The 14,603-nt window shown below is 35.6% G+C and overlaps 1 protein-coding gene across 2 annotated transcripts; it reads left to right on the top strand.

The window, feature by feature from the left end:
- Positions 1-201: 201 nt before the first annotated feature.
- LOC126978755 (fork head domain-containing protein crocodile-like) lies at positions 202-10,449 on the top strand. 2 transcript variants are annotated; one of them, XR_007732694.1, is made up of 3 exons: positions 202-1,260; positions 1,401-1,497; positions 8,346-10,449. XR_007732694.1 is itself a non-coding variant. In XM_050827805.1 (2 exons), exon 1 carries the CDS (start codon positions 293-295, stop codon positions 1,244-1,246), a length of 954 nt encoding a protein of 317 aa, XP_050683762.1. In that variant the 5' UTR covers positions 202-292; the 3' UTR covers positions 1,247-1,260; positions 8,346-10,449. The 2 variants fall into 2 exon arrangements, 1 of the variants encoding a protein (XP_050683762.1); XM_050827805.1 differs by lacking the exon at positions 1,401-1,497.
- Positions 10,450-14,603: the final 4,154 nt, after the last annotated feature.

Genomic DNA, 14,603 nt, shown 5'->3' with positions numbered 1-14,603 from the left:
GGCGTGAGGCTGTTATTGTCATTTTGCGAGGTGTAGACACGATGAGCGAGACAGCAGGAGGACTGCGGTAGGCGCGCGAGTGAGACGGCGGGCACGGCGGCCTGGCCCCGCCCATCGGGCGCGGCACGCTATTCGTCTTTCGTTCAGCGATCGCTATGTAAACCGCTCTTGTTGTGAATCCAAACAAAATCAGTCAGTCTTCGTTTTGTTGTCGCTCGAGTAGCACGTCGAGGGTCTCGCGGTCGGTGTCCGGTGATGGTGTACCAGTGAACGTGGTCGACCACGTCTCAGAATGCACGCGCTATTTGGAGAGCAGAACCCGTACGCTTACCGCGGCGGCAGCGGCGGCGGCTACTCCGGCGGAGTGGCGCCTTACAGCTACGAGCAGTACCGCTACGGGTACGGAGCTCCCTACCTGCACCCGCACCAGCAGCACGGCGCGCCCAAGGACATGGTGAAGCCGCCCTACTCGTACATCGCGCTCATCGCCATGGCTATCCAGAACGCGCCCGACCGCCGCATCACGCTCAACGGCATCTACCAGTTCATCATGGAGCGCTTCCCTTACTACCGCGAGAACAAGCAAGGGTGGCAGAACTCGATCCGACACAACCTTAGCTTGAACGAGTGCTTCGTCAAAGTCGCAAGAGATGACAAGAAGCCCGGTAAGGGCAGTTATTGGACTCTGGACCCGGATTCGTACAATATGTTCGACAACGGTTCCTACTTACGGCGGCGACGTCGGTTCAAAAAGAAAGACGCGCTCAAGGAGAAAGAGGAAGCTTTAAAGAGACAGCAACAGCTGCAGCAGGCGCACGAGGTGCTGGCGGCGCAGGAGGCGCTCGGGAGCGCGGATGCGCTGGGCCAGTCGCGCGACGTGAAGCCGGACGTGAAGCCGAGGATATTCGAGTGTCGGCCGAAGAGGGAGCCCGGGGCCGAGTGCGCGCGCTTCGAGCGGCCGGGAGACTCCCTGGAAGAGTTCGGCGAGGCGCGGTTGGCGCCGGGCGCGGGCGCCGTGTACTGCTCGCCGCAGCCCTACGAGGAGTTCCGCGCGGCGGCGGGCGGCTGGTACGCCGCCGAGGGCCCCGCCGACCACCTGCCGCCCTCGTTCCGCGACCTGTTCGAGGCGCCCAGCTGCCAGCTGGCCGGCCTGCCCGCGCACCACCACTACCGCGCGGCCGGGCCCTACTACCACCAGCAGGCCTGCATCGCCGCCGCGCCATCGGCCCCGCACAAGTCCTACTGAGCCCGCTCCCCCAGGTGAGTCCCCGCTTGTACTACCGCTGAGCCGCGAAGTGTGCTTCTCTCGCGCGAACGATAGCGACGCGAATGGCTGTGCGACACTGCTTCACCAACCGCTGCCGCCGGAGCACCTCGTGACATGGCGCTGATTGTTGCAGGAGGGTCGCACCCGGCGCCACCTGACCGTGTCCGCGCCGCTGTCGCCGCCGCCGTCACCGGAGCGGGAGGATGGGTCCTCCCGCCTCCAATATATCCGTAGGTAACTCTATTCATTGCATCTCCTTGCTACACTAACTGCACACCTTGGACACTCTACGTGTTTCTTTTAAACTACACAATATTATTATAAGTATCTTATATTGTAGGAGTCTGCGCCCACATCTTAAATTCGACCATCTATGATAATTTTTTAATGATTAAATGTTCGACTTCTAGTGACTTCTTTAATCATTAAAATACTGACTCAAGTTATCTGCTATTTATCTGAGAACCACCCTCTTGTTTGACAGTGTTCTAAATAACGTAAACAATTGTAAACACTATTATAATTATGTGATTCCTAATTAGTAATACATTTTATAATATTAATTGCACTTCATGTCTTTGTAAACTTCCATTTCACTACTTACTATATTTCATTAGTTGATACTTTATCCTACTATTCGTAGTTTATGCTTATTAATTATTTTTCTACTTTTAAGTTTAGTTTTCTTTAAACCGTATTTTTAGTAACTATTATCTTCAACAATGTTATTAGCAACAGTTAGAATATCAGATACTTAAATTCCATATTAAAAATTCAGACTGACAATTCAAAAATGACGGTGCTATCTCTATTTTGATGACGATTGATTTTTGATGAATATAAAATCCTCATTAACGTTTCATCTTCAAATATTGTGAATGGTGGTCAAATAGCGAGCTCGTCTTACACCTGCAGAACCTGTGAAAATGAACCGTTCATTATCGACAAGCTAATTTGTACTTCTAAATTATAGGTACCTTTTTAGTCTGGCATTTAGTCCGACATAACAAAATTAACATTTTCGTCGTATCGGTAACTAAATCCGTTTAGAAAAGGTCGTTTTGGTGAGCATTAGTCAACTTGGAATATTGAACAAGTGCGTTGACCATCTGGTGTCCAAGTGCAGCGCGCACGACAGGATATAAATATTCACAAAGATTCCCAAATGGAACCTCAAACATAAATATATACGAGTATACGACTTGTAAGGTTACAGTACTATCTATGTAGGTGTAACTCTTACTTTGTAAGTGTCGAGAAATACATCATTATAAATTACCGGTCCAATCAAAGAGGATTCATATGAACATTTATTGAAGTATGGCGTTATTTTGCGGAAATCCTTAATTATCTAAATGTTTGGAGCTCTCTTGAGTGTTAATACCGCCAATATTCGTCTTCAAACAATTCATTTTGTTTGAGGATTCTAATGACAAAACAAAAATGAAATATCGTTTCATTTTATAACTATAATTAAGAAACATATTTTTACCTATAATACTATTATTTATTATAATGTTTGGGAAATAAAGTTATAAAGTTATATTGATGAGTGCGCGGTACATCACCATGAACCATTGAGCACACTTGTGAGGTGAATGTTGTAGTTTTGGTTTGTTTAAAAATTATAACAATTAGTTTTTTCTATTAATGATGCTTTAATATTTATAAAATTAAATTTCCTAAACAATGACGTAAATTTTAGTCCATAATAATGAGCCAGTATGGACGGAGCTAGTCAGACAAACCGAATTAAATACAGTACATTAAAATTTTGATTCACCTTGAAAAAATAGTGTAAATTTAAAGATCCTTCATCAATGTTTATTAAATAAACTATCATTAATTTAATTTTCCTGTCCTCTTAAGCGAAATGCACATTTAAGTCGCTCGTGCGGTAATAAGTGTAGAAGTTTAGGTGATTACACACTACAACGTACAAACAAAGACATTTGATAAAAACAGCATCGATAGATGGAGATCCGTGTCATAATCTTAATAATATATTACTTATATTAAATATGTTATGTAGTAGGTCTATCTAACGCATTTTATTACAGTGTTGCTATATGGAGTATTAGTTCAATGCAACAAATACTTTCAAAGTGTTTTAAGAGCGGTAAATAACTCGTAAAACTTTACGGGAACGGAGATTTACAAAACACACAAGATATTCAGTTCACTCGCTCTGAGCAGTACATTGTATCGCTTACACAACTAGGATGGATACTTAACATGATTTTATTTATTAGTCGCACACACTTTTACTGCTTTATTCTAGCAAGAGTATTAACGATTTCGGGTTAGATATTACCTACATATTGTTATTTTAGTTCGTCATCGTCATTTACAATTCAAAGTCTACTTGGTTGATACCTTCAGTGGAATACGTATCTAGGTCATACATACTCATTAAAGTCTTCAACATTCATTAGAACATAGTAATATAGGTTCATAACGTCAAATAAATTAATTTTACAATGACTGATATTTTTGCTTTTTAAATCTTAATTTAATAATTTTATTACCACAAAAACATCGGATAAGGTAAAACAGTTTAGAAGGTAGTAAATTTATAGTTAGATAGTTATACAATGATAGGATTATTACATAATATTACACTTTTCACAAATCCTACCTAAATTTTTTGGTTTCGTCGTCCATTATGAGGACAGACAAAGGGTTCAAGCCCATACAGCCGTAATCATTGTTTAATAATTAATTGTCAAAGCCATCTTTGACAGATTTTTACAAAGTTGTTCTTTCTAAAAAGGTAGAATAGCACGAGGAATAAATCATATTAATGATTTTTGCATCGTCAGGCCAAAGAAGTAAAACTTCTTGCGTGCATACATAATTTTTTACATATTTTACTACATATTTTATTCGCCCTCTTCCAATACTTAAGTATCGCCGTGTCTGTGTGTCTGTCAGATATATTTGCGTTGTATATTTTATTCGTCAAACGCTCTTCGCACTTGCTCTCGACAATCGACATGTTCAAATCAGCGGAGCAACATTATTCACTTAATATATTTATAACGCGAATTATAGATGTAGCAAAATGCATAAATTGAAATTTAATTTCTTGTTTAGATAGGTTTATTTGTATACAAGTTTTATAGGTGATACTTTTACTATGATACGCAAATCTTTTCAACCTACTTCGAAAAAGGAGGTCATCATTTTGACTGAATTTTTTTATGTTTGTTACCTCAGAACTTTCGACTGAGTGGACCGATTTTAATGATTCATTTTTTATTTGAAAGCATGTGCTTCCTGTGTGGTCCCATTTGGTGGTTCTGACAATGACATCCATGAGAAATCCATATAAATTTGCATAAAGTATGTGCGCGACAAATGGACGAATAACTCAAGATCACGCCAACCAATTTTGATGATTCTTTTTGATAGGAAACGATATACTTAGTTCAAGCATAGTTTGATGAGAGGTTGTTTGGTTAGGTTCTGAGTATAGAATCCATGAAAAAGTAACGGAACTTTTCAAATCTAAGGAGCAGATTAACGATACTCGGCCGAACCTTTAATAACATATTAATGATCCGGATATTTGAGTCACCTACCGTACCGTCGTTATGGTCAAATTGTTGTTGATTATGATGATCAATGGAAAGGTAATTTAAAATAATAAATTATAATGTCGACTCAAAAGCGCTTAGTTTAAGCCTAATTTAATAATGTCTATTTGACTTTGACTTTGGCTGTCTGTAATGCAAATTGAAATGCGCTTCGTTGCTGTATTGCAACATGACGCAAGCGGTCTATCTATTTTTGTATTCTTCGCAAGTCTCTTTTTAAATTGTCCTCGAGGTAGATTTCCTCTGTTCAGATAGGCGTTTCTCCCTGAATTCGTTTGTATTATTTAAATGGCGCTGTTTCATATGAGCAGCATGTTTACTAGATCTACACATATTTAGACAAATCAGATAAACAAATAAAAATTTTAAATTTGTGAACGATGCGGGACTTGAACCCGCGCCTTTCGTGTTCCGTCCGAACCATACCAACTGAGCCAACTGTTCGACGGATGAACAACGTGACGCATGGATCGTAAATCTTGGTATGTTTGGTAAATTTTATTTGTATAATTAGTCCCAGAAGTAAGTACAATAATTGTAAATACATTATATTCAGGATTCACGTGAAACTTGGATTTTATAACTCATAAGATGAGACAAACTAATCATAAACAGTGCAATATAAATATAATAGTAGGTATTCACATATATTATAGTTAGGAAGTGAGACTTGAAACAGACTTAGATCGCCACAAGGTTGCTTAATTTAATAATCGATAGAGGTTAAAGTATGAAATTGCTGTTTTATTGTAATAGGTACTTCGAATTGATAAAGAACCTTCATGGTTTAAGTTTTTTGCGTGAAACTTTTTTCACATGGTACCTACCTATTTACCTAGTTCTTTTAAAAATTGTGCAACATTTGATTATCGACTTCTAGTTCTTTTTTTATTTAGCTTAGATTTTTGAATACGAGTTCCGACGCGGAACTAACGTGGCAGAAACAGCTCGCAATATCAATGTTGCGTTTGGACAGGGGACTGCTAATGAACGCACCGTGCCATTTTGGTTTAAACACTTCGTGATGGAAACTTTGATTTGAAGAACGAAACATGTGGAAGACCCACACAGGTGAATAACAATGAATTGAAAGAGATGGTGGCATGGTTTAACGTTACCTTACCAACAATATTGACTCATTTGCGTCAAATCAATAAAATAAAAAATATGAAAAATGGGTGCTTCATGATTTGACTGATCTGCGAAAGACACGCATGTTGAAACTTGTGTTGCCTTGTTGAATCGATACAGAATTGAAGGAATATTGGGTCGAATTGTGGAATTTGAAAGTGGATAATTTACGAACACCAAATTAAAAGAAAAATGCAATAGCTGACCCCAAGACAAACGTCGCAACAGTGTCATAAAGCAAAAAGGTAATGGTAACTGTTTGGTGGTCTCAGCATGGTGTTATTTACTATAGCTTCCTCCGATCTGGTATTCAAGCAATAACGATAGTTTTCTTCTGTGCCGAACTCCGAACAATGATAGCAAAACTAGCACTGAAACAGGCCCGACTTATGAATCGATCTTCACCATTATTTCTCCATGATAACGCGAGACCTCATACAGCACGAGAAACCGTTTTTACTCTACAGGAACTGCAATTAGAAACCGTTCGTCATCTCTGTATTCACCAGACCTGGCTCCAGCGGACAATTTTCAACGTGAAAAAAAGTTTTCTTCTCAGTAGGCATTACAAAATGCTTTCATACAGTTTGTCAAATCTAGATCACCACAGTTCTATCGCAAAAGCATAAATGACCTTCCTATTAGATGGCAGCAATGTATAGATAATAAAAGTAATTCGTAAGATTAAATAAATATCTTAAATTTAAAAAAACGAATTTCACACAACAACTATTTTCAGTACAAATCGGCAATTTCATACTTTAACTCCTAATATTAAATTTTATCCAATTTTAATCACTATTAATAATGGAGAGCCCTTTTCTTCCTTCAGTTATACTGCAAAAATAAAAGTACTGAATCAATTGGGATAATACTTGTAGATACCATAATATGCAGCGTGTAGGTTTTATTGGAGCTTTTGTTGGAGAAGGTTTTAGTTTAAAATATGTATCTGATTATTTATCCGGAACGTATATTTTGTGGCTTGGAAATTGAAAAGACAAATCATACAATGAGCGGGCGCGAGGTATTTAATTTATATTTCAAAACGACGTTTGACAGGTCAGCACTTGTTTATCATAAAAAAGGTGTAGAGAGGTCTCATTTTGAAGAGTTCGGACATTCTAGGTTTCAGTAAGATAAAACCTAATTTAAATTGATTATTAACACTAGCTTTAAAGCTACTTCGAAGGATTTACATAATTAAATGATGCATATAATATGCACAATTATTTGTAGTCACATAATGTTGTGCGCGCTGTTCCTAACTTAGGTGGACGCACTTGTTATTGTTACTATATAAAAAAAAATAACAGTTATAAGGTTGGCATGTAGTGCAAGTTAGTATTTCAACCTTGCAGAGGCTTAGAGTAAACAGTTTTCATATTGAGTTTAAGCAAGTTACTACCAATAGAAATTTGAATTCATTTATAAAGTACTTAAAGTATTAGTATTATGATACTATTATACAAGTTTCTTTAAGCAGAACCTAGATAAGTCTGAAACCTTCACATCTAGATCAGATCTCTTGTTCCAATACTTTCATTCACAAGCTAATCTCTGTACAAATCAATGTGATCGCGCATTGCTATAAGTTGTATATAATGCTATTGTATATTTTTAGAGGAGGATATTGTATATCTTATAGAGGTTAAAAATAACTTCGACATAAGTTCTTGATGATATTAACAGTCATTGAAATTTTGCGGGAAAAGGGAGAAGGGGCAGAGATGTCCTAGATGTGGAGGTTTCCCGTTTCAGTCCAACACAGGTTCTATTTAAGAAGTTTCCACTACTACAAAAAAAAATTTCACATTTTCAAATTATTAAATATAATATTAATTTTATGGTACCTACTTATTTCATAAAATAATAATTTTATACTAAGTAGTCAATTCTGACTTTTTAGTTTCCTTTTTTAATCTACACTAACTATAAACTAAAAAGTATTCATTTTATAGGTGAAAGTATATCAATGGAGGATCTCTTGCTTATAATTGTATCTACTTAAACCATAATATAACCACTATCTGAGAGACAGTGACGTCACATTCAAAGCTACATTCAAATACTAGAGTTCTCAAGAGCTTATATTTCGTTAATGTTCTAAGATCAACTCACAGATAAACTTTCTATTGTAATCGAAATCGCACCGGTGGATTTGGTGGGCCTGTACCTACTCACCTAAGATAATGAACTCAATAAATACAAATAGTTTAGTTCTTTGTTACAAAAGTGAACGAGAACATGTTTTCTTCTCCTGCTGCAACGAGAAGCTATGGGTATACAATAATAATTAGCACACAGTTATATGATAACAGTGTTAATAACAGTTTGTGTTATCTCAGGTAAGAGGCGGCGACCACTGCGGGAGCCCTGCCACTGCAAGCACTGCGGGTGAACAACTGAACAGTGAACAGTGAACTGTCACAAGTACAGTAGACCGCAGACATAGAGGCAGCACGGCGCTGAGTGAATGTTCTGTGACCATCGACTAGCTTCATTAGAGTTTCAGAAAGGTAGTTTTAGTGCCAGAAGACTTAATAATATTATGTATATTTGTTGAATGGTGAGTTTATGTATAGATGTAAGTGTTGTGTGAGCGTTAAATGTTAACTTGTCAAGTTTCACGTCCGCGTCGACGTGAAGCTTGGCTGGTAGTGCGTGTAGCGATTGTATTATTACATGATTGTATATAAGAGTACCTATTAAATATGTGTGTACCAATAACTATGTCACTAACGGCCACTTTCAATTTTCGATCCTTTGTTCAAGATTATTTTAATCCAAATATATACTCATCATTTTTTCATAACACGCCTGAAAAAGTATAACTTCAAAAATGATTTGATAATAGATCACCATAACAAATTCACAGACTGGTTATTAAGTTGGTAAGTGTAAAAAATGGGTTTATAGATCAATCTCAGATCGCAAATTATAGAAAGCGGCCGTTCATAGAACTATTGACGCTACGGCTATACTTCCTACTGTAATATGGCAACAGCTATGGCACTAAGTAAAGTATTATTTAGTAATATTAGTAAGCCACGGCAATTATTTACAGTAATGTTTAAACATGATATACGGCTGTATGGTCCGGCGGCGCTCTTTGTTCGTACATCATTACCTAGACGTAACCTCATCACTTCCCGACAAACCGTTCACCGTACTTATTGCCAAAGCTATTGGTGTTACACAGCTGTAGACGGTGAGGTGATGTGGCTGCAACGTTAAAGTTCAAACAATGTGACTTTAATGCATTTTTCTAGTCTTTTTCGTTTGTGTACGTTCTTATGTTTAAATATAAGTATTGTATAATATTTCGTAGATTGGAATAACTCTTATATTACTGATCATTTAGTCCAGAGAAAATAACAACAATCTTATTCAAATAATCAGATGATAATATAATATCATAGTATTTATCATACGACGTTATTAAAATAAAATCATCTACAAAGATTGTTAATTGGTGACAGTCGGTGACTATTTTATTATAGGCATTTAATTAAATGAAAAACTACATGAGTTTAAAGCTTTAGTGTTCCTGTATTAGTAGCGATTGTAACAACATGAATCTTTGGGATTTTAATATTATCCAATGCTATTCTGATTATAGGCATTTTACACAAATTTTTAGTCGTATGTAAAATTTTGTATATTTATATTTAAGAAGAAACTTGGCTATATTTATTGATATTCAATCTGTTATATTACGAAGCCAATATAAAAGTAATCTTTATAAAGTAGTACTTTATATAAAAATACGTCAGTAAAGGTATCCACATACTTGAGTAGGTAGAGTTAGGCCTAGGATAACTACAGATATTAATCACAATTTCATCATTTATTTAAACATTGAACATAATTATGATGTAATTCTCACACACTCAATCAATTTTGAAAGTTTCAAAAGTTAAACAACCTTAATACTACTTATATTCTTTGATAGCTCCATTTTTGAAGTACCTACAAAGTGAAAAAGTGATTCTAGAAGAAAGCCTCGAGTAATTGGCTTATTATAATTATATAAAATATGCGTTGACGATGGTGCTTTCATGCGTGAGCGAGAGGGAGATTAATAGGTCACTGACCGAAATTATTTCTACATCGCGACGGCCTTTCATTTGAATTTCAAATCAACTTTTCTAAAGTTTGGTGGTTCGTTTCGGCCCTTAGAGTCCATCCCGATACTAGATCAGGTGAGTTAAAGCTGCAGGTCCGCGAAGCCATTCCCATCAACACCAGTTTCCTTGTGACTTTATTTTCACTCTTTGGTTATTGTATTTAGTTCCATAAAATCACGGCATTACATTTATATAATATTTAGAAAGTTGTCGCTTAGTACAAAATAAGGCTATATTTATAATAAATGTATGTACAACTATTACTTCTACAATAGATGTATGTATAATTATTTAATTAATGACTTTGTGATAATTATGTTAACCGTGTGTACATATAAATGTATGTATCTATAAAATAAATAGTTATTTGTATTTAGAACACGTGTGTTTTCTTTCGATATTAAACAGGCATTCTTCAACTTCGTATTATTCTTCCGATGCTTAGAATTAAAAATATTACAAGATGGAGGAATTGAGCGGTAAAAGCTGAAACGTTATAATACATTCTGCAATAATGGACAAACACAAGAGCGCCTGGTCACAGTATTGGCACGACAGATCTGCGATACTGTGTTAATATTTCCGCCATCAAGGATTATGGGCAGGGAGATCACCACAAATCACTCTGTCCCTGCCAACGGGCGCCAACGATTGAGCATTGTGGACATACACATGTCGATAACTCCCCGCACACATGGACAGGGTAATGTCCATATTGATAAGTAGAATTTGAATAATAGCATTTCCACCAGCAGGTAACGACCAGCAGCCGGCTCGTGCCCTGAGAGGCCAGCACTCATACCTATATAAATTACATGAAAAGGTATTTAATCATTTAGGTTAAAAATATGATGAATATTTAAAGTTTTACTATCTATTACCACCACTAATATTATAAAAAATAAGAGATCATATGCAGGGGTAAGAGCTTCTCAAAGATATCTAGAGATAACCCATAAAGTATGAATCGATGTGAATGGCAAGAGATCTCCTGGGACTCTTCTCAGTATGGGGGTACCACAAGGGTCTATTCTCGGACCGTTCCTCTTTCTTATCTAAATAAATGATCTTCTTAATCTTATAGAGAAAAAACATAAGGTAGTATTGTTTGCGGACGACACTTCACTGATTTTCAAAGTGAAAAGAAACTAAACTATGTATGACGAAGTTAGCGATATTCTATCTGACATCGTGTACTGGTTTAGCGCTAATAACCTATTGTTAAATAGCCAGAAAACGAAATACATAAAATTTACCGTACCAAGTGTCAAAAATGTTGATGCAAGTGTTTTGTTAAATGGAGAGGTGATAAAACCGGTGGAATCTGCTATATTTCTTGCCATAGCTCTAGATTCCAAATTACAATGGGGCTCCCATATTGAAGGATTGACGAACAGGCTTAGTTCTGTAGCATACGCGGTTAAAAAGATTAGACAATTAACTGACATAGATACGGCGCGACTAGTATACTTTAGTAATTTCCATAGTATTATGTCCTATGGTATATTGTTATGGGGAAGTGCGGCCGATATTAATACCATCTTTGTGCTGCAGACGAGGGCTATTCGCGCGATTTATAACCTAGGTCCTAAAGAATCATTAAGAAAAAAAAATTAAAGAAATAAACATTTCGACTGTTGCGTCTCAGTATATTTTTGATAATGTTCTATATGTTCATAAGCACATTGAGGAATTTTCTAGAAACTGTGGCATGCATAATGTTAACACGTTTATTTAAAAAGAATTTTATTAATTTAAATTAAAAAACATCCAAATTTAATTAATATAGATTATAAAACACCCAAATTTAGTTTATTTAAATTAAAAAACATCGAATTTCAATAAAGAAGATGTTCTAAAATTATCTAATACCTGGGATCCAATAATCTCTAAATTAAAACCCATAACTACACATACCAAAAAAGAAGAGGACACTGTCAGTAAATTTTGCCAAAAACCATCTGTGTATTGCAAATACCATCTCCGAGGAAATAAATGGCGCTTAACTTCATAATGACAACTATGACAAATACTATCCTTGACTCACTTCATCTGTAGTCCCCCTGAAAACGAGATCTGGAAAGGTCTTGAATCGTCGGGTTAAATAAAATAAAAATGTAACTTTTACGCAAACTTCTAATGTAAAACCGTTTTAATCCTTTAAAAGTGTTTTATTTAAATGTGTAACACTCGCGTTAATCAAAGATAATACTATATATCGAATATTTAAGAAAATAAAAAAAAAAATCAAATATTTTTTTTTCTAAACAGAATAGTTTGTGTGAGAGACACTTCTAAAGTGGTAAAATGTGTGTAACTAAAATAACAGAATGACAAATTAAAAAAAATATATGATGTACATTATACCATAAAAACTTCCACCTAAAATTGGTTTGAACGAGATCAAGTAAGTAGTATTTTTAATACGTATGAATTATGAGAGCTCATTTGCACTGTATGATTTTGAGCAGAGAAGTTTTGCCTTTTCCATTTAAATAATTTAATATAAACTTTCTATATAACTTTTATATTATGTTATTTGCTCCTGCGGAACACTTCATGGCCGCTTTTTTATTTATTTACATTATCATTAGTATGTATACAGACAGTATGTAAATAGTTAATTAAATTTATAAATAGATATTTTGTCTATTTTTAAATCATACTATACTAAGCAGTTATTCACAGTAGGTAATTTATTTATTATCTTTTTGTTAAGTTACACTTTTTTATAAAATTTTAATTTTAAAAGAAAATTAATAGTTTATTATTTTGTCAAAAAACCTTAGATTAAGGGAACTGATTAGTATAAATAATAACGAGATTGAACAATTAGTTTGCAAATAAAGTGCACAGAAGTTCACTAATGTACGCACGCAATTTTTTATTTGAGGGATGGCATTATGCATACTGTAGTAACACTTTTACAAAATTTGATTATAAAACAAAAATATTAATTTAGTTACAAACAGATTTGGTTTTTAATTATGCCTTTTTGTGGGATGCTGTTCTGCTGTGGTTTTTTATTTTTCAGTAATATTCACTTTTTTTTACTCTTTCCAAATATTCTTATAGAAAATGTGTACTTGCTTACTAATTATTTTTAATTTAGAGTCCCACAAAGCAATAGTTGTAATTATTTATGGATAAAAGCTGTTCAATTAGACAGGATACCTAACAAGATATATAACAGGATACCTAACTAAAAACTTCAAATGAAGATCTCCTTTTATCCAACAAGAAATTCACGAAGCTTTCTTAGTTGTGCGTTGTACCAATTTATACCATTCATGTAATTTTTAATAAATATTCTTCAATACATTAATAAAAAAGATGTTAACTAATAATCAAAATTCATTATAATTTCGTGTTTTATTCAGTACCTGTCCTCTGCCATTAAAATACCGAATGCAACTTTTCTTTACACATTATCATAAACATTGGTATAACAAATAACTTTAGTGAAGTGACGCAGATTCAATAACTGTGTCTGTAAAAAAATATTTTGTAGTTGTTCGTATATTTTTGTCACACGTGCAGTAAGGTGTGCCTAAAAAAAATGTTTTCATGCTGTACAATAATTGTAAAAACTCAAAAATTATTAAGTGTTACGATACAAATATGAATTACAGAATCATTTTATTGAAATGAAATGAAATGAAATGAAACACTCGAATCTCACACTTTATAATAAATATCTTTTAATTTCTGCCACTACTAGGTACTATAAGTGACAATTTTGGATACACAGGCACTTCGGCAAGTATCCTTTCCGGTCGTCCGTACGGTGGTGTGGCGTTACTGTATCGCAAAAATGCATTTAGTAAAGTGTCAGTGATTGAGTGTAACAACGTTCGGATATGTGGACTAAAGCTAACCGTAAGTGACAGTAAAAGTATAGTAATTTTATGTATTTATATGCCGACCAACTCGAATGATAATTTTGTTGATTTTAATGATTGTTTAAGCGCAATGCACTCTATAGTTGAGGTGGAAGAGAATAGCGGGGTTGAGGCCTTTTACATGTTAGGAGACTTCAATGCTCACCCTAATGAACTTTTTTACAATGAAATGTTGAGCTTTTGTGAAGACCAAATTTGGATATGTATTGACACAAACTTATGTGCCAATAATACATATACATTTCATAGTGACGCTCATGGTTGCAACAAGTGATTAGACCATTGTATCATCATTGAATCAGCGCGAACTACAGTTATGAATGTATATGTACAATATGACGGGTATTGGTCGGATCATTATCCGTTAGTTGTGCAATGTAATTTGAAAATCTAAAATAGCTGAAGTGACATCCAGCGTCGTTAGCAATAGAGCTAAATGGGGTCTTAGAAACAACGATCAAATAAATCAATATCATGCATTGTGTGATATTGAATTTAAAACTATCGGAATACCCCCAGAACAACTCTGGGGGTATTCCGTACAGATCGGAACTTGTTGCGACGTGTACTGTAA

The sequence above is a fragment of the Leptidea sinapis genome, chromosome Z (genome assembly GCF_905404315.1).
Source record: "Leptidea sinapis chromosome Z, ilLepSina1.1, whole genome shotgun sequence".
Classification (NCBI taxonomy): domain Eukaryota; kingdom Metazoa; phylum Arthropoda; class Insecta; order Lepidoptera; family Pieridae; genus Leptidea; species Leptidea sinapis.
The sequence above is the reverse complement of the archived record's forward strand: the minus strand, read 5'-3'. Positions and strand labels throughout refer to the sequence as shown.

Bases quoted from the DNA above. Each gene is read 5' to 3' on its own strand.
- LOC126978755 (XM_050827805.1), top strand. From the start codon at position 293: ATGCACGCGCTATTTGGAGAGCAGAACCCGTACGCTTACCGCGGCGGC.